The sequence below is a fragment of the Notolepis coatsorum genome, assembly GCF_963971535.1.
Source record: "Notolepis coatsorum genome assembly, chromosome: 11".
NCBI classification, from domain to species: Eukaryota; Metazoa; Chordata; class Actinopteri; order Aulopiformes; family Paralepididae; genus Notolepis; species Notolepis coatsorum.
The window spans coordinates 80,272,871-80,291,856 of NC_140175.1; the positions used below are offsets into that span (position 1 = coordinate 80,272,871).

Below are 18,986 nucleotides of genomic sequence, written 5' to 3' on the forward strand. Positions count from 1 at the left end.
AAAGGTGTCTCACTCAGCTTTCAGTGTAGCTGAATCTAAAGGTATCTCAGCTTTCAGTGTAGCTGAATCTGTGTGCGTGCGTGCGTGTGTGAGTGCGTGTGTGTGTGTGGACCTGGTCTCTGGAGAAGGCAGTGAAGAGGGCCAGATGTCCCGCGCTGACCATCTCCTCCCATTCTGACTGGCAGTAGAAGTCCTTGAACTCAGAGCGACAGCCGAAGAAGAGCATGTTGGCTGATGATGTCAGAGAGAGAGGAAGGCTATTTACAGCATGTTGTAACCATGTAGAGTTCATTTATAATGGGGACACACTACAGGATTACCAGACCGATTTAGCCCCTGATTGGTCTATTCCTGACAATAGGAGGGCAAATCTCTGGCGTGGCCGAGGGTATAGACAGGGATATGGAGTATTACCTATGCATTTAGAGCCAAACCTGCTATGTTGTATACCAGACCCCACACTGCGGGGCCCGCAGCCAAGAACAACTGGGAAAATATCAGCCTTTTGCATTATGCTCTCGTTCTTTTCTGCATTCGTAATAAAGTTAAGTTATATGTATGAAGTGACAGCGATCGCCTTGAGTCTGGCTGAACCCGGGAGCTACTCCTGAGGTGATCGCTGTCACTTCATAAAGTAGTTGGGGGGGAAAACTAAGACGCTAGTGTTCATCTCAATTACACTGACCAAACCAAACAGTAACGGCTCTGTGACTTGTTTTAACGGGTGTTGGACAACAATGGAGTTCTATGATTTGGCAGGATAGACCAGACTCTTAATCAGATGAATGTTGGATTTGGTCTTTTCGTAGGCTATGTTGACAATAAGAAATTAGAATAAGCACCCACAGAGACGCCTACACCTGCGCATGACATGAGCGAGCAAAGCCTGCAAGTGCCGCTGTCCCCGGGAGATGTCCTTCAACCTAGGAAACGCTGTGTGCGATAACAGGGGTTTGACCGGTGTTACATTAGATCTGCAAGATCATTTCAGTTCTATTGTTTAGTGTGCGATGCCTGTCCTTGGCTAATCGTCTAGTCAGCATAAGCTGATCCATAGAGAGAGAGTGAGAGATACAGAAAGAAATAAAGAGAGAGATGAAGAGTGAAAGAGAGATGAAGAGTGAAAGAGAGATAGACAGAAGAGAGAGAGAGAGATTGAGAGAGGTAAGAGTTCTCACCGGTTTTGCCCTGGGCTATTCTCTCCTGCAAGGCCGACCTGAATGGCGCCACTCCCGTCCCGGGTCCAACCATTATCACAGGGGTGTCCTGGTCCTTTGGGAACTTCAGACTTCCCTTCTTCACCCACAGCGGCACGTACACGTCCCCTATGATATGGCACAGCCCCATACAAAACAATACAAAAAACAAGCAACATGATCATCGTCACGATTGCTCTCGATCAAAGGGTCACCAGGTCTAAAAGTATGGAGGGTTTTTATTGGTCTTAAATAAACAGAACTCACAGAAGACAATCTATACATAATGTACTGTGTTGGGCAGTAACGCGTTACTGTCATTGTATTACTTTCATAGTAACAAGTAAAGTAAGGCTTTACAATTTCCAAAATAGTAATTATATTACAGTTACAAATCCAAGTAATGCTGCATTACATCGTTGCCAGAATGCAATGTGTTTTTGTTTGTCTTCCTATAACATTAGATTACGTTTATACAAGGTCCTCGGTAGATGATGTGTGCGAGCGGACCAGCAGGCATTCAACAGCTGTCCATTGTAAACTATGAGGGGGGAGCAAAAGGTTTGCAACAGCGAAGAATTACAACATCTAATTTGATGAAGCATCTGGCATGGCAGCCCTACAATGTGAAACTTGACACATAAAAAACGTGAAGGATGTACTCCGGCAAAACAACAGAAAGTGGATCTAAGATCAGGGCAAACACCACCCGTGAGTGGAGAAGATCTGGAGAAGCTTGTCGAGGAGATGTTACCTATTTCCACGGTTGAAAAAACGTTTACTTGACAATCACATTTTGGAATGAGGTGAACAGACTGAAAACGTTATCTTATTAGATGAAACAGATGATACATATATATTTTTATAGCAGATGTTAACAAAGTTTTCCATTGGGGACATAATTTGCAGTTTAAAAAGGGTAATAAATCGCAATATATCACAATATTGCACAATATTGTGACTCTAGTATTTCCCACCTCTGGTGATTCCCACCCCTAGTGGATCGTGGTGCATAATGTGGATTGTCTTCTGTGAGTTATGTTTAAATAGTCCAATAAAATCTTTCATATAAAACCCACATATTATTAGCATACTTTTTTTTTGTGATAAAGGTATTCCATTTCCTGTGTATAGTATGTTTTATGACTTACAGACGTTCAAATGATTTGCGACATGATTATGGTATTCTGGTTATAAAAAAGGGAAATAAAATGTGTCCGAAACTCTGAAACAAGTTTGGAGGAGAAAAGTGATTGTGTGATTATTGTAATTTACAAACTGTCAAATCTGGAGATAATGCTTAGTTTGAACACACGTTTGAATAAATTGTTTGTTAAACTCCATTCACTGATTTCTGAAGCAAAGTAGCCCAAACAGCTGCATACTACATGCATCATTATGATCAATCGAAAAGCAATAAAACCAACCCAACCAAGATATTTTCACACATTTTCAATGTATGCATAAGTGTCAAATAATGTCTGGGTGATCATATGTATTTCTATAAAGCTTCATTATCATTGTGTAACCAGCTTTATAGTCTCTGTCGTACCTTTCTCAAGCCTGGCCAGTTCAAGAGATTAGTCCGGCCCCCATGACGGACACTAGACTCATTCTACCATGCAGAGTAGCCTGCAAGCACTGTTTGCTGGACTAATTGAGGCATAAATTGATCTACAGTATATGGATCTATACTGTCAGGACCATCTGTAGCTGATACCGATCAAGCATTGCTAGTAACAGCCCACACTGGGTACTGGGTCGGAGCAGACCTTGTGTGGGGTCCAGGGAGGCCAGCCAGGAGGAACACAGGCCTCTGCGTGGTTTCTGCATTTTGGTTTTGTAGCTCACCACGGCTACCAGGATCTGAATCCTATTGGGGTGCGCCTGCATGGAGAGAGATCATGTTAAAGGTTCTATAGTATGAATCCTATTGGGGTGCGCCTGCATGGAGAGAGATCATGTTAAAGGTTATATATTATGTACTGTATCTTTTCTATGATTTCCTTGAATCTGTGTAACATGTTTGTTATAATGTCAGCATTATATACCTAGGATTAATATTGAGATGCAATGTCTATGTTTTCCCACTAGAGGGAGTTATCGGTTAAGGGATATTATTTCAAGGACTACAGATATAGGTATTTCCATATCCGGTACCCGAGTTCTTACCTGTATGAGTAACGTGTGCTGAGTGTAAGACGCACCTGTTTATTGTATAACCTTCCATACTCCCGTTTCCAGTAAACTACAAAACCAAAGGGATCACAAGCGTGTCGTGTGGCTTTATTATTTATAGAGGTTACCACATATTTTGGCGACGAGGATAAACTGGATTTTCGACGTGTCATCCCGTTTTTTTTTGTTTGTTTGTTAGCGTGAGCTAGGCTAAAGCTAGCTAGCTGGACAGCTAACGTATGAGCGATGCCGGCAGTGGTACTGAAGGGGCATCGCACAGGGACGGGAGAGCATCGGAAGAAGAAGAGGAGCCTCGCGCTCAGATGGCAACGTTTGGGACTATCAACGAGTTTGTGGAAGCGAATGAAGACTGGACAAAGTACGAGGAAAGGTTGGGACACTTTTTCAATGCGAATGGAATTAATGAAGAGGCGAAAAAGCGCTCTATTCTCCTGAGTGTGTGTGGGGCAAAGACTTATAAGCTAATAAGGAATTTAGCCACACCACTGAAACCGGGGGAAATTCCATATGAAGACCTGGTCAAGCTCGTTGGGAACCACCACAACCCAAGACCCTCTGTGATAGTGCAACGTTTCAAATTCCACAGTCTGTTCAGGAAGCAAGGTCAGTCTGTAGCCAACTTTGTAGCTGAGCTACGCCAACTGTCGGAACATTGTGAATTCGGGGCAGTGTTGGACGACATGCTCCGTGACAGATTAGTTTGCAGCATTAACAATGACCCCATACAGCGCCGCCTGCTTGGGGAAGCCCTAACACTGACTTTTAAAAAAGCGCTGGAGATTTCCCAAGGTATGGAGATGGCTGCAAGCAATGCTAGGGACATACAAAGGGGGAATGGGTTGTCACAGACAGCGACAGTGCACCAAGTCAGAAGGGATCATACCTATAAAGAGACTGGTAAAAATTAAATGTTTAAAGGGGACATGCATTATAAATTGCCTTTTCCAGTGTTAAGCATGTTTTCCTAGCAATTGGGGATTATATCAATGTGGTCTGTGTCGTTAATTATCATATTGACTCATCAGTCTAGTCTCGAGTTCACGAGATCCTCCCTCACTCAACTAAGCTGTTCTGATTTGACAGTTTTGCTGACGTGAATATAGCACTGATTTGCATAACTAACGCCCCCTCTATGGTTGACAGCGACAGCAGAGCGAGTGGAAATATCTTCACTTCCTCAAACAGAGCGAGGCAGAGAGCGCATAGTGTAACCCGACACTTCCTCAAATGGGGTTTTGACTGCGAGCAGGGAGCGGACGAGTGAGAGAGAGGGAGAGATAGAGAGGGAGAGATGAGGAGAGAGAGAGAGAGGGACCCGTCTTCTCTCTCACACACACACGCAGCGTTTTACACAGTACTCTGTGCCTCTGTGTCCCCCTCTCTCTCTCTCCCTCTCTCTCTATCTCCCTCGGAGTCGAGCACCAGCATATCACTGTAATATCTTTGTGCATGCTCCCACGCGCATGCCCGTATTACGATCCGTACAATAATAATCACAGGGGTATATATTGTCATTTGAAACAAGTTACCAATGCATTGTCCCGTGGGATTATGCCCCCCCGCGGTGAAATTAATTAGTATCCCCCTCAGTCTCTCTCTATCTCTCTCTGTGCCAGTCGCAGACTGTGTGGATGACTGTCACTCAAAGTGCTTATAGGCGGAGCCAGGCCAACACAGCCTGAAATCCAAAGGGAGAAAAATGTGGCTTTTGAGTACTTGATTAGAAATATAAAACAATGAATTTTTTTTTTATAAAAGCTTACAGGTGTGTTCAATAGACTCACAGGAATTGTGTAAAGTTTCCCAAATAGTGCTAGGAATAGCAATGCATGTCCCCTTTAAAAAAGGGGTGGAATGTTTTAGGTGTGGGGGGTCGTCGCATTATGCAAATGACTGCAGATTCAAAGAGGCTGTCTGCCATAATTGTAATTAAATGGGCAGGGGCAAGCCTTGGCAGGGAAAGCAGCGACAGGCTCAAGCCTCCACACACCACCTGGAAGAAACAGATGAGGAAGCAGCGTGTGCATCAGGGGCGGGGCTAGGGGGTGGCTACTTGGGCTCAAGCCCTGAATGTTTTCTTATTTTTATTTTTATTTAATTTTTTTGGACAATTAATCATTGTTACATGAAAATATGTTTGCACCAGATTTAGCAGAAGCTAATTTTCATCTGTAGTCTATCCAGCTGCTAACTGTATTTGAGTGAGTTAAGTCTTGGTGTTATGGTAGACTCAGACCTAAGCTTTAAATCACAATCAACAAGTTGACAAAAACATAATTCTTCCACCTTAGAAACATAGCTAAAGTACGGCCATTTATCAATCAAAAGGACGCTGAAAACCAGATCCATGCCTTTATCTCAAGCCGACTCGACTACTGTAATGCAGTCCTTACCGGCGTCCCGAAAAAATACGATAACTATTTTATTGCAATGCACTATTGCATTATTTTATTCTATTTTACTAACTATTTTATTGCACTGCACTATTTTACTTTGTATCAGTGATAATCAAACCGTAAACAAAGATGCATATTAACTTTCAGCGCCAGATGGCGCTGTTTACTGTTACTGTTGAAAGGCCAGCGCCTTTTAACATGGGGATACGTGGCTGTGTTTGCAGGCCTAAAGCTATATTATATATTATAGCCATGGATCTAATAATATAGTCGATTGTCATTGAGTTTCTTCCGGTCAAGATGCAAAAAACAGATAATTTTTCCATCCATACATTTCCGTTTTATACCGTTGTGAATATGAGTGTAGTTTCAGGGTGGTCTGGTGTCATTTCCAAAATGACAGACACAAAGCCACATCGTTTCAAATGGAGTGCAATAGCGGCCGCAAGTTGTTAGGCGGCGGTATTGGAGTTTTGAGATCTCAGACCCATCCCCAGTGATAACACAGGCTGCTGGCATGTCTTTATGAATGGAAATATCGAATAAAAGAAACAACGATGAAAACCCGACTATACCCTGGTTTTCGGGGGTCCTGGCGCTCAACATTCGGCGAGTTAACCCTAGATCTTAGATCCTAATATGAAAAACGATGTGATTTAATGTTCTATGTCTTACCTTGACTTTGTCTATTATACTGCTATCTATTTTATGCTTTATGTCTTCACTTTATGCATTGCTCTTGATCTGCCAATGTTGTGCTCATTTTATGCCTGTCTTTTTGTACTGCTGTGAAGCACTTTGAGCTGCAATTCTTGTATGAAAGGTGCTATACAAACAGTGTATTATTATTATTATTATTATTATTATTATTATTATTATTATTATTATTATTATTATTATTATTATTATTATTATTATTATTATTATTATTATTATTATTATAAATGATTATAGTTTGCTTCATTAATTAAAGGGTGTGAATTTAAGTGTTCTTTTGTCCGCTTTAAGGTGGTGGTATAAGTTAAAGGTTGTGGTGTCGAAGTAAAAAAAATCGATCTGGGCTAAGCCCCGGATCTCCTACAATCCTAAATCCGCCCCTGGTGTGCATACAACATGTTCGGGGTGGGAATAGATGAGGAGCCACCTGAACCCTATTATGTAATGTAAAGGATGTAAAGTTTGAGATCGACTCAGGGGCTACTGCATCGGTCATCAGTGAGGAGACCTACAGGAAGACATGGGGGTCTAACCTACCACCCATCAGCCCATCAAAGCTCAGGTTCAGGACATACACAGGTCAGCCCATACCTCATATAGGAGTGCTATATGTGGACATTTTAGCAGGGAATCAGAAGGCAAAGGCCAGGCTGGTTATAGCTAAGCCAAGTATTTTGGGCCGTGATTGGCTAAGGAAAATTAAGGTAAACTGGCATAACGTTAAATATGTGCACACGACAGACACGACAGCGGACATCCTGCATCGTTACAGTGATGTTTTCAGGGACAAGCTGGGCACACTGAAGGGGGTAACTGTGAAACTCCATGTTGACCCTGAGGCCGCCCCAAGGTTTTTCAAGCCTAGGTCGGTGCCGTATGCCATGAAGGTCAAAGTGGAGGAGGAGCTGGAACGTTTGCAGAAGCAAGGCATCATTGAACCCGTCCAGTTCTCAAGGTGGGCGCCTCCCATTGTCCCAATCCTGAAAGAGGATAATACAGCACGCATATGTGGAGACTACAAGGTGATGGTAAATCAGGTCTCTAAGCTGGAGGAGTATCCACTACCAAGAGTGGATGACCTGTTTGCAACCTTGTCAGGGGGGAAGCTTTTCACAAAGCTAGACATGAGCCATGCTTACCAGCAACTGCAACTTGACAAAGACTCAAAAGAGTATGTCACCATCAACACTCACAAGGGCTTATTCAAATACAATAGTTTTGTGTTTGGAGTGGCATCCAGCCCCGCCATTTTTCAAAGAACAATGGACACGCTGTTACAGGGTATCCCGCACATAGCGGTATATCTGGATGATATCCTCATCACGGGGGCCACGGAGGCGGAGGATCTGGCTAACCTAGCGCATGTGTTGAAATGACTCTCAGACGCAGGACTGCGTTTGAAACGTGCCAAGTGTGTGTTCCTAGCACCGAGCGTGACCTACATGGGACACAGGATCACAGCACAGGGGCTCAGCCCTTTGGAAGACAAGGTGAGAGCCATAAAGGAGGCTCCAAGCCCAAAGAGTGTCCATGAACTAAGATCGGTGAATTATTATGGCAAGTTTCTGCCGGATTTATCAAATGTTTTGGCCCCGCTGTACAAGCTCCTGCACATTGACACTAAAAGTGGGAGTGGAGTGGAGAGCAGCAGAGAGCTTTTAAGGAAGTGAAAGCGCTGCTCCAGTCTGCAAAGCTGCTTGTTCACTACGACCCAGACAAAGAGATCATCGTCTCGAGTGACGCCCCGCCCTATGGAGTCATGGAGGATGGAGATGAGAAGCCTGTTGTCTTTGCTTCACGTACCCTAACAGCAGCGGAAAAGGGGTACTCTCAGTTGGATAAAGAAGGTCTAGCTGTTGTTTTTGCTGTGAAGCGTTTCCATCAATACCTATATGGACGGGCAGCGTGTAGCCTTTTTACAACGCATCCGCGTTTCCGGCGCTCTGATTGGCCAGGTCATGTGACATGTGCGCCCAATAGCGTGTTTGCCCATTTCCGCGTCGAAACAGCCTGCAAACTACCTGGCGTTCTATCGCCATGCTCTAAGACAAACTCTAACCTTAACCAACTTCGAAAGAGTGCCTAAGCTTAACCGGCGAAAGAACTTGCCGTCACGCTCTAAGACAACCTCTAACCTTAACCAACTTCGAAGAGTGCCTAAGCTTAAGCAGTGTAGAAACTTGCCGTCCCACGATTGGCGCTCATGTCACATGGCCTGGCCAATCAGAGCGCAAAACGGGAACCCGGAAACGCCGATGCGTTGTAAAAAGGCTTCAAGCGGACGGGCATTCACTATCACAACAGACCATAAACCTCTGATGAGTTTGTTCAGTCAGACAAAATGCATCCCACCGCTGGCCTCAGCCAGGATACAGCGTTGGGCTCTCACACTCTCAGCCTACCAGTACACTATAGTGTTCAAAGCGGGCAAGGATAACGCAAATGCTGACGCGCTGAGTCGACTGCCGTTACCAGAGACACCCGCCGCTACATATGTGCCTCCAGAGACTGTATTTTCATTGGAGAGGCTAGCAGAGACACCTATAAAAGCGACACAGATTAAACAGTGGACAGAGAGGGACCCGGTCCTGTCTCAAGTCAAGACCTTCCTTTTGCCAGGTTGGCCCAGTGTTGTGGAGGGAGAGGAACTGAGGCCGTATGCTAAACGCAAAACAGAACTGAGCCTGCAGGACGGCTGCATCTTCTGGGGGTCAAGGGTCATCGTACCGCCCCCAGGACGGTCACAAGTTGTGGAGGAGATACATGCGACTCATCCAGGAGTCTCCCGGATGAAAAGCCTAGCAAGATCGTATGTCTGGTGGCCAAGAATGGACGATGATCTGGAGAGCAAGGTAAAATCATACACACAGTGTCAGCTGAATCAGAACAATCCACCGCCTGCCCCGTTGCACCCATGGGAGTGGCCAGACCGCCCCTGGTCTAGGCTGCATGTAGACTTTGCAGGACCCTTTATGGGACAGATGTTTCTGATAATGGTAGACGCACACTCAAAATGGATAGAAGCCCATATCATGAACAATATCACAGCCCCCACAACCATAGACCAACTCACACAAGTGTTCGCAGTCCATGGGTTGCCAGACACCCTGGTCTCCTTCACCAGTGAGCTATTCAGTGAATTTATGCACCAGAATGGCATTAATCACATTAGGACGGCGCCGTTCCACCCAGCCTCAAATGGTTTGGCTGAGCGGGCTGTTCAGACAGTGAAAGAGGGGTTAAAGAGGATGACAGGAGACTCTCTAAGCACTAAACTTTCACGCTTCCTGTTTACCTAGCGCTTCACGCCTCAAACGACAATGGCGCGCACGCCAGCAGAGATGCTGATGGGGCGTAGGCCCAAGGCAAGATTGGACTTGCTGCGTCCAGACATGAAGGCGAAAGTGCAAAGGAAGCAGGAGAAGCAGAAGAAGCATCATGACCAGCACGCAAAAGAGAGACAATTAAAACCTGAGGACAAGGTCTATGTGAGGAACTTCTGTACCATCAACAAGCAACAGTGGCTGCCTGCCGTTATTCTGAAACAAAGTGGCCCAGTCTCCTATGTCATTAAAATGACTGATGGACGTGTTTTCCGTAGACACCAGGACCATGTACGCCTGCGCCACGAGTCCACGACACAGTTTCAGAGACAGATCGCCCCACGGTGGATACCCGTGTGGAACAGACTATTGGAGAATTTTGTTCGCCAGTGACTGTGTGTCCCCAAGAGAAGTTGGACTTCCCCACACTGACACTTGAACACTTGAACTTGAACGACCACATCAAACAAGAGGTGGACACGGGCAAATACTGCGGCATGGTCATGCTGGACCTACAAAAGGCCTTCGACACTGTCAATCACACCATTCTGATTGACAAGCTAAAAGCAATTGGTTTTGATAGTTTATCAGTGAGCTGGATACAATCCTACCTGGAGGGGAGGGAACAGATGGTGGAGGTAAACGGTACCCTATCCCCCCCCCTCACAGTGAGCTGTGGTGTTCCACAAGGAAGCATACTAGGACCGCTACTATTCCTAATTTATGCAAATGACATGTCGTCAGCTTGTGACTGCAACTTGTTCCTGTTTGCGGACGACTCAGCCCTGCTGGTCTCTGACAAGAACAAGTTACAGGTTGAAAAAGCCCTCAGCTCGGAACTAGGCAAAATCTGCATATGGCTCGCCGACAACAAACTATCATTACACATGGGCAAAACAGAGTCCATTCTCTTCGGTTCAAATAACAAACTCAGCAAGACCGACGGCTTCTCGGTTACAGTGGGTGACAATATTATCACAAGGAAAGATGAAATTACCTACCTGGGTTCCATCCTAGAGGCTAATCTTTCCTGTGACAAAATGGCATCCAATGTAATAAAAAAAGTCAACCAACGAACGCGATTCTTGTACCGGATCTCCTCTCTGGTAAACAAGAATACCCTGAAGACTCTAGCAGGAGCACTCATTCAAGGGTACTACGACTATGCTTGCACCTCATGGTACCAAAGCACCTCAAAGGCACTAAACAAATTACAAACATCTCAAAACAAGCTAGTCAGACTACTGCTTGACCTGACTCCTAGAACCCACCTCACCCCTGCCCACTTTGACAACCTAGGATGGCTTAGAGTAGACGACAGAGTACAGCAACTTGCAATGGGCCTGGTCTACAAGACACACTATGCGACCAAGGTACCCATGTACATGTCAAAATACTTCCCAAAGGTCAGTGAATACCACGATCACAACACCAGAGGGAGCTCCACAAATCATGTAAAACCCAGATTCGGCTCAAACAAGGGACTAAACACGTTTCGCAATTATGCCACATCAATGTGGAACGCCCTACTTAAAGCTGTAAAGGAATGTGAATCACTACCCACTTTCAAAAACACTCTAAAAAAACACCTACGTGAGACTGCAATTCGAAACTGGCCCCTACAAATGTCCTAACCTAGTTGTACAGTAAATGACCAAGTAAGGCTTTGTCAGTATTCCAATGTACAGTGTAAAATGTGTGTGTCCCCTACCCAACCCCCCCCCCCCCCCCCCCCCCCACCTCCAATGTACAGCCCTCACCCACCCACCCAACCCCACCCCACCCACCCAACCTCCTCCAATGTACAGTTTCTATGCCAAATGTATATACACTCTTTTTCTGGACACTTTTGTATCACAAACAGTACTGTATTTGCAAATCTGATATGTCATAAATGTATAGATGTAGCAGTACTGTCTATCTGTATGTCATGTATGTCATATATGTTATGATGAATTGAAAATGGGGGACCCTGATGTAAACAAGACGAAAGTCTTTCTCTGGTCTGCATCCCCTTAACAATTGTATGTACTGAGCTGTACTGTACTGTACCCATTCTGCAATCTGTTAATAAACTTTTCATTCATTCATTCATTCACACTGATCGCAAACCTCCAGACAGACTGAACATTTAACGAGACAATTATGAGAGTAATGACTGCTGGTAATATGTTTTCAAGTGCTTTATTTGGTAAGCTGTTGCCAAGAAATTATTTTGGTATATATATATTTTTTTGGGAAAGCGTACAAGGGTAAGACACTACTGTTCTTTTTGTATTGCATTGACATTTGGTAATGTTGAAATTTAAAGGGGGAGGGGTGTTATAATGTCAGCATTATACCTATGATTAATATTGAGATGCAATATCTATGTTTTCCCACTAGAGGGAGTTATCGGTTAGGGGATATTATTTCAAGGACTACAGAGTGACTACAGATATATACGTGAGGTATTTTCGTATCCGGTACCTGAGTTCTTACCTGTATGACTAACGTGCGCTGAGTGTAAGACGCACCTGTTTATTGTATAACCTTCCATGCTCCCGTTTCCAGTAAACTACAAAACCAAAGGGATCACAAGTGTGTTGTGTGGCTTTATTATTTATAAAGGTTACCACAATGTTTGTTAGGTTTTATGCAAAGAAATGAGTCTAAACCTATTTTGATTACTTATTGGCACCTTTCTTCCCTTTTATTGGACACACCGTCTTTGGTGGGTGTAGCACACACCACATTTTAAATCCCTGCAAACCCAGAGCTAACCTGTAAGGAGGAGATGGAGGAGCTTCACATAGCTAACCTGTAAGGAGGAGGTGATGGAGGAGCTTCACATAGCTAACCTGTAAGGAGGAGATGGAGGAGCTTCACATAGCTAACCTGTAAGGAGGTGATGGAGGAGCTTCACATAGCTAACCTGTAAGGAGGAGATGGAGGAGCTTCACATAGCTAACCTGTAAGGAGGAGGAGATGGAGGAGCTTCACAGAGCTAACCTGTAAGGAGGAGATGGAGGAGCTTCACATAGCTAACCTGTAAGGAGGAGATGGAGGAGCTTCACATAGCTAACCTGTAAGGAGGAAGTGATGGAGGAGCTTCACATAGCTAACCTGTAAGGAGGAGATGGAGGAGCTTCACATAGCTAACCTGTAAGGAGGAGATGGAGGAGCTTCACATAGCTAACCTGTAAGGAGGAGGTGATGGAGGAGCTTCACATAGCTAACCTGTAAGGAGGTGATGGAGGAGCTTCACATAGCTAACCTGTAAGGAGGAAATGGAGGAGCTTCACATAGCTAACCTGTAAGGAGGAGGAGATGGAGGAGCTTCACAGAGCTAACCTGTAAGGAGGAGATGGAGGAGCTTCACATAGCTAACCTGTAAGGAGGAGGAGATGGAGGAGCTTCACATAGCTAACCTGTAAGGAGGAGGTGATGGAGGAGCTTCACATAGCTAACCTGTAAGGAGGAGATGGAGGAGCTTCACATAGCTAACCTGTAAGGAGGAGATGGAGGAGCTTCACATAGCTAACCTGTAAGGAGGAGGAGATGGAGGAGCTTCACATAGCTAACCTGTAAGGAGGAGATGGAGGAGCTTCACATAGCTAACCTGTAAGGAGGAGATGGAGGAGCTTCACATAGCTAACCTGTAAGGAGGAGATGGAGGAGCTTCACATAGCTAACCTGTAAGGAGGAGGTGATGGAGGAGCTTCACATAGCTAACCTGTAAGGAGGAGATGGAGGAGCTTCACATAGCTAACCTGTAAGGAGGAGGAGATGGAGGAGCTTCACATAGCTAACCTGTAAGGAGGAGATGGAGGAGCTTCACATAGCTAACCTGTAAGGAGGAGATGGAGGAGCTTCACATAGCTAACCTGTAAGGAGGAGATGGAGGAGCTTCACATAGCTAACCTGTAAGGAGGAGATGGAGGAGCTTCACATAGCTAACCTGTAAGGAGGAGATGGAGGAGCTTCACATAGCTAACCTGTAAGGAGGAGGTGATGGAGGAGCTTCACAGAGCTAACCTGTAAGGAGGAGATGGAGGAGCTTCACATAGCTAACCTGTAAGGAGGAGATGGAGGAGCTTCACATAGCTAACCTGTAAGGAGGAGGAGATGGAGGAGCTTCACAGAGCTAACCTGTAAGGAGGAGATGGAGGAGCTTCACATAGCTAACCTGTAAGGAGGTGATAGAGGAGCTTCACATAGCTAACCTGTAAGGAGGTGATGGAGGAGCTTCACAGAGCTAACCTGTAAGGAGGTGATGGAGGAGCTTCACATAGCTAACCTGTAAGGAGGTGATAGAGGAGCTTCACATAGCTAACCTGTAAGGAGGAGATGGAGGAGCTTCACATAGCTAACCTGTAAGGAGGAGGCGATGGAGAAGGAGCGAGACTGGATCTCAGGGAACAGGTCCAGAAGGTAGTCTACCTTCAACTCGGCTGTAGTGTGGGGGAAGTCTGACAACACCTGTATCACAACCAAGAGAGAATAATAATAGGGGTTATTATTATTATTATTTTCCTTTTATTATTTAATTAAAAAAAGAAAATTTAATTCAGCAACACCAATATGGGTTCCATGTGCTGTTCAGCTCCTGGTACCTCCAGGGTGGTGCGGCGTAGCCGGTTGCAGTAGCCGTGGAGCTCGTCCTGACCCTGGGCAGAGCTGAACTCCAGCAGCTTCTCCATCTCCAGCTCGTTGTTGGCGAAGGTGGCCAGCAGCTCGAAGAAGGAGCGCCGCGGCACAGCAGCGATGTCCAGGTACGTCTCCACCAGGCGGCGCACCGTACAGGGCCGGGGGAGGCCTGCTGGGACCGCAGCTGTGGAGAGGAAAGAGGACAGCACGGTAGTGGTTAACACTGTCGCCTCACAGCTAGAAGGTCCAGGGGTTCGATTCCCGCTTGGGGACCAGGTTGTCGCGTTACCAGTTACCCAGGTGGGGTATCTTCCGGGCCTTTCTGTGTGGAGTTTGCATGTTCTCCCCGTGCTCGCAAGTGTTTCCCCTCAAGAATATAAACCCAATGGTAAAACACTTGCGTCCCTGACGAAGACGGACAGGAGCACTTGGATTGGTCCCCGGGCGCGGCCACACGCCGCAGCCCATGTCTGCTCCCGGCTGCCCTTGGGGGGAAGGACGACGGGATGGGTCAAAGCGCAGAGACAAAATTTCATCGGCGACCCAAAATAATTGCATGTGTGTGTTCCTGTGTGTGCCGCCCATCGCATGTGTGTGTCGCTGCATGACGACATTGTCAATGTGTGCAATGAATAAAGACTTCTTCATCAAGGAAAGAGGACAGATAGCGGCGGCCAGGTAGCGCAGCGGACTAAGCGCCTGTCTACCACCGCAGAGACACTGGTATCGAATCCGGCTGTCAGCGGTACCTCCGGCTTGGTCGGTCGTCATACTGACAAAATTGGCAGTGTCAGCGGGTGGGAAGCCGGTGGGTGGTATTCTGGTCATTGTAAACAGCGACTCCTATAGGTCAGTCAGGGCGCCTGCACAGCGAGGGAGGGAACTGGTGAAGGTAGTGTGATCCTCCCACGCGTTACACTTCAGCAATGAGAATCCGAGCTGTCAGGTGAAAAGAGGCTGCTGGCTGTCTCCTATGTATCGGAGGAAGCATCTGATAAGACTTCAGGGCTCCCTAGACCGGCAAGTAGGGGGCAAATGCGCGCAACAACCAGGAAGGGGAGGGGGGAATTGGCATAACGACTAAATTGGGATAGGAGGAAAATACAGAAAAATAGGAGGAGAAAAAGTGAAGAAAAAAAAAAGGAAAGAGGACAGATGACTCACGTCACAAAGGGTGAAGGCAGTGTTGGGTAAACTACTCTAACACTGTAGTTAAAGGTGCTATAGATAACATTCAGCCACTAGATGTCGCACTAGAGCACCAGCATGTCATTTATCCAATCAGGTGCATTCCACGTGGGGAAATGGGAAGTATGGAGGAGATATATGCATGCAACGTTCATTTTGGATCCGTCAAAAAAAAAAATTATCATAAATTAATTAATCAATATTATTATTAGTATTATTTATTTGTTCAAGTGATTACTTTACATACAATTGTTATCTATAGCACCTTTAACTCATTCCGCGCCGGACCCGAGTATAGTCGGGTTAACTCGCCGAACGTTCGGTGCCAGACCCGAGTATAGTCGGGTTTTGGTCGTTATTTCTTTTATTCGCTATTTCCATTGATTATCCATCCAGGGAGCCTGATGTTATAATTGGGAATGGGTCTGAGATCGCAAATGTCCAATACCGCCGCCTGCCGCTTTGCTGCCGGTATTGCACATCCTTTGAAACACTGTGGCTTAGGCTGTGTGTCGATCTAAAAAGTCCGGGCCGGGTTTTCCTTGTCGGGCAGGACAAGCATTTATTTTTTTTTTTTTTATTTATCTTTCTTCCCCTCCTTTTTCCCGATTTTTCTCCCATCCCACCCTTCCTGGTTGTTGCGTACTTTCCCCTACTGTTGGTCCGGGAGACCGGAGACTGTCACATGCTTTCCTCCGACGCATGTGCAGCCTGGGGCAGGCCAACCTGGCCGCGCAGGTTCTCACCGGGGAGAGTGTAGCGTGTGGGAGGCCACACTATCTCTCCTCAGTTCCAACCCTCGCTGAGCAGGCGCCCCGACCGAACTGTAGGGGTCGCTGTCCACAACGCCCAGGACCCACCCTTCAGCTTTCCCACCCCCTGATACAGCCAATTGTATCAGTGTGAGAGGCCAGCCAAGCTGATAGCAACGCCGGGAGCTGGATTCGAACAGGCGAATCCTAGTGTCTCCCGGTGTTGGTGACGAACGTAATCTCCGTGCGCCACCTGCCCCCCCCAGGACAAGCATTTATAACGCATGGATTGAGGAGCACTCCTGGTTCATGTTCTTTGGTGGATTATGTTGGCAACACGATCGACATCAATACTTGGAATGGCGATCAGATAATTGGAATATTAGTCCAATCCTAGTCAAGGTAAGGGCTATATGGTATCAATCTTGTGTTGATCCAAGAATCCATTCACTGCGATCCGACCGTATGTGTGTAATGTGTGTGTGTAACGTATTCCGTTGGTGGCGATCAAAGCATAGAAAAACGCACCCTTTCATGCATTCATGATGAAACATAATACCGATAATATAGCGTTGATTTCAGATTGATTATACAGGCGAGAAAACGCCAAGTTTCTTTGTGAAATGCACTAAACGCTGCATAGCGTAGTTTTCTGGGATTAGACAGGAAAACTATACTCATATTCACCACGGTATAAAACGAGAATGTATGGATGAGAAGATTATTTATTTTTCACAAATTGAACGATAGATACTCGATGTCAAATGGGCAATAGTGTAGATAATTGGAATATTAGTCCAATCCTAGTCAAGGTAAGGGCTATATGGTATAAATCTTGTGTTGATCCAAGAATCCATTCACTGCGATCCGACCGTATGTGTGTAATGTGTGTGTGTAACGTATTCCGTTGGTGGCGATCAAAGCATAGAAAAACGCACCCTTTCATGCATTCATGATGAAACATAATACCGATAATATAGCGTTGATTTCAGATTGATTATACAGGCGAGAAAACGCCAAGTTTCTTTGTGAAATGCACTAAACGCTGCATAGCGTAGTTTTCTGGGATTAGACAGGAAAACTATACTCATATTCACCACGGTATAAAACGAGAATGTATGGATGAGAAGATTATTTATTTTTCACAAATTGAACGATAGATACTCGATGTCAAATGGGCAATAGTGTAGATAATTGGAATATTAGTCCAATCCTAGTCAAGGTAAGGGCTATATGGTATAAATCTTGTGTTGATCCAAGAATCCATTCACTGCGATCCGACCGTATGTGTGTAATGTGTGTGTAACGTATTCCGTTGGTGGCGATCAAAGCAGAGAAAAACGCACCCTTTCATGCATTCATGATGAAACATAATACCGATAATATAGCGTTGATTTCAGGTTGATTATACAGGCGAGAAAACGCCAAGTTTTTTTGTGAAATGCACTAAATGCTGCATAGCATAGTTTTCTGGGATTAGACAGGAAAACTATACTCATATTCACCACGGTATAAAACGGGAATGTATGGATGAAAAGATTATTTATTTTTCACAAATTGAACAATAGATACTCGATGTCAAATGGGCAATAGTATTATATCCATAGCTATGATATATAATATAGTTTGAGCCCTGCAAACACCGCCATGTATCCCCATACTTTAAAGTGGTGGCCTTTCAACAGTAACAGTAAACAGCGCCCTCTGGCGCTGAAAATGTTAAGAAGTTCAGATGGTATTGTGTAAAACAAACATCACTTTGTGAACGTAATTGACTCATAGTCATGTAGACGTTCCAGTCTCAATGAACGTGGTCATTCATCAATCGTTTTTTTGTGGGGGGAGCAATACTTTTATTATGCACCTTTAACCAAACTACTAGTTGATTTACAATTAAAGAAGTTAAACTACATCTTAACTACTGTATACAGTAGAAAATGTGGCTTGTCAAACTGACACAACTTGTAAAAAGTAGTTAAACTAAAATGCAGACCAAACTGTGAAGAGAAATCACAACTTGAGTCTGTGATACAGTTCAAATAAGGCACAAAGTGTGGGTATGTTTGATTTAGTGATGAGAGCAGATAAAAAAAAAAGGCCTGAGAGTGTGTGTTGAGGACAGGGAGCAGTCACTGAGGTGGAGAATGCAGGAAAATGCTAAGTTTTTAGGGCAGCTTGTACTACAAATTGTAGTTAAATTAGTAATAGAACTACATGTAGTTAACTACTCCCCAACACTAGGTGAAGAGATATTTGACATTGATATATTTTTTTACTGTTGCACGGATGGACTGAACTGCAGCCACAGGACAGCAGCAGATAACCTGAGCCGCAGAAAAACACAGCTGGCTCAGTCCTGGTCTGTTTGACTAGGTTTTGGTTCTGAATTGTAAGAAAACAAAGTCAGTATGATGCCAAATTATAGAAAAGATGATAGCATTGTTTGGATATCACCTAGTAAGGTAGCTTGTGTTAAGTAATGCATAAAATGCTAGCATGCTGAGATTTATTTTGGTTAACTGCTGAAATTCACCACAGTGAACACTGAAGTTCAAAATGTTAACATTTGGCTCAGGAGGTAGAGCA

General features: G+C 45.0%; 1 protein-coding gene across 1 annotated transcript in view; it reads right to left on the bottom strand.

Annotated features, from left to right (window-relative positions):
• ndor1 (NADPH dependent diflavin oxidoreductase 1) overlaps window positions 1-18,986 on the bottom strand; it is a 42,970-nt gene that overhangs the window by 5,408 nt on the left and 18,576 nt on the right. Inside the window, exons 9-13 of the mRNA XM_084324225.1 lie at window positions 14,427-14,644; window positions 14,185-14,292; window positions 2,969-3,083; window positions 1,179-1,325; window positions 113-231 (exon numbers count right to left, since the gene is read on the bottom strand). Coding sequence (XP_084180351.1) covers window positions 113-231; window positions 1,179-1,325; window positions 2,969-3,083; window positions 14,185-14,292; window positions 14,427-14,644 — 707 coding nt within the window. The remainder of the gene's footprint in view (window positions 1-112; window positions 232-1,178; window positions 1,326-2,968; window positions 3,084-14,184; window positions 14,293-14,426; window positions 14,645-18,986) is intronic.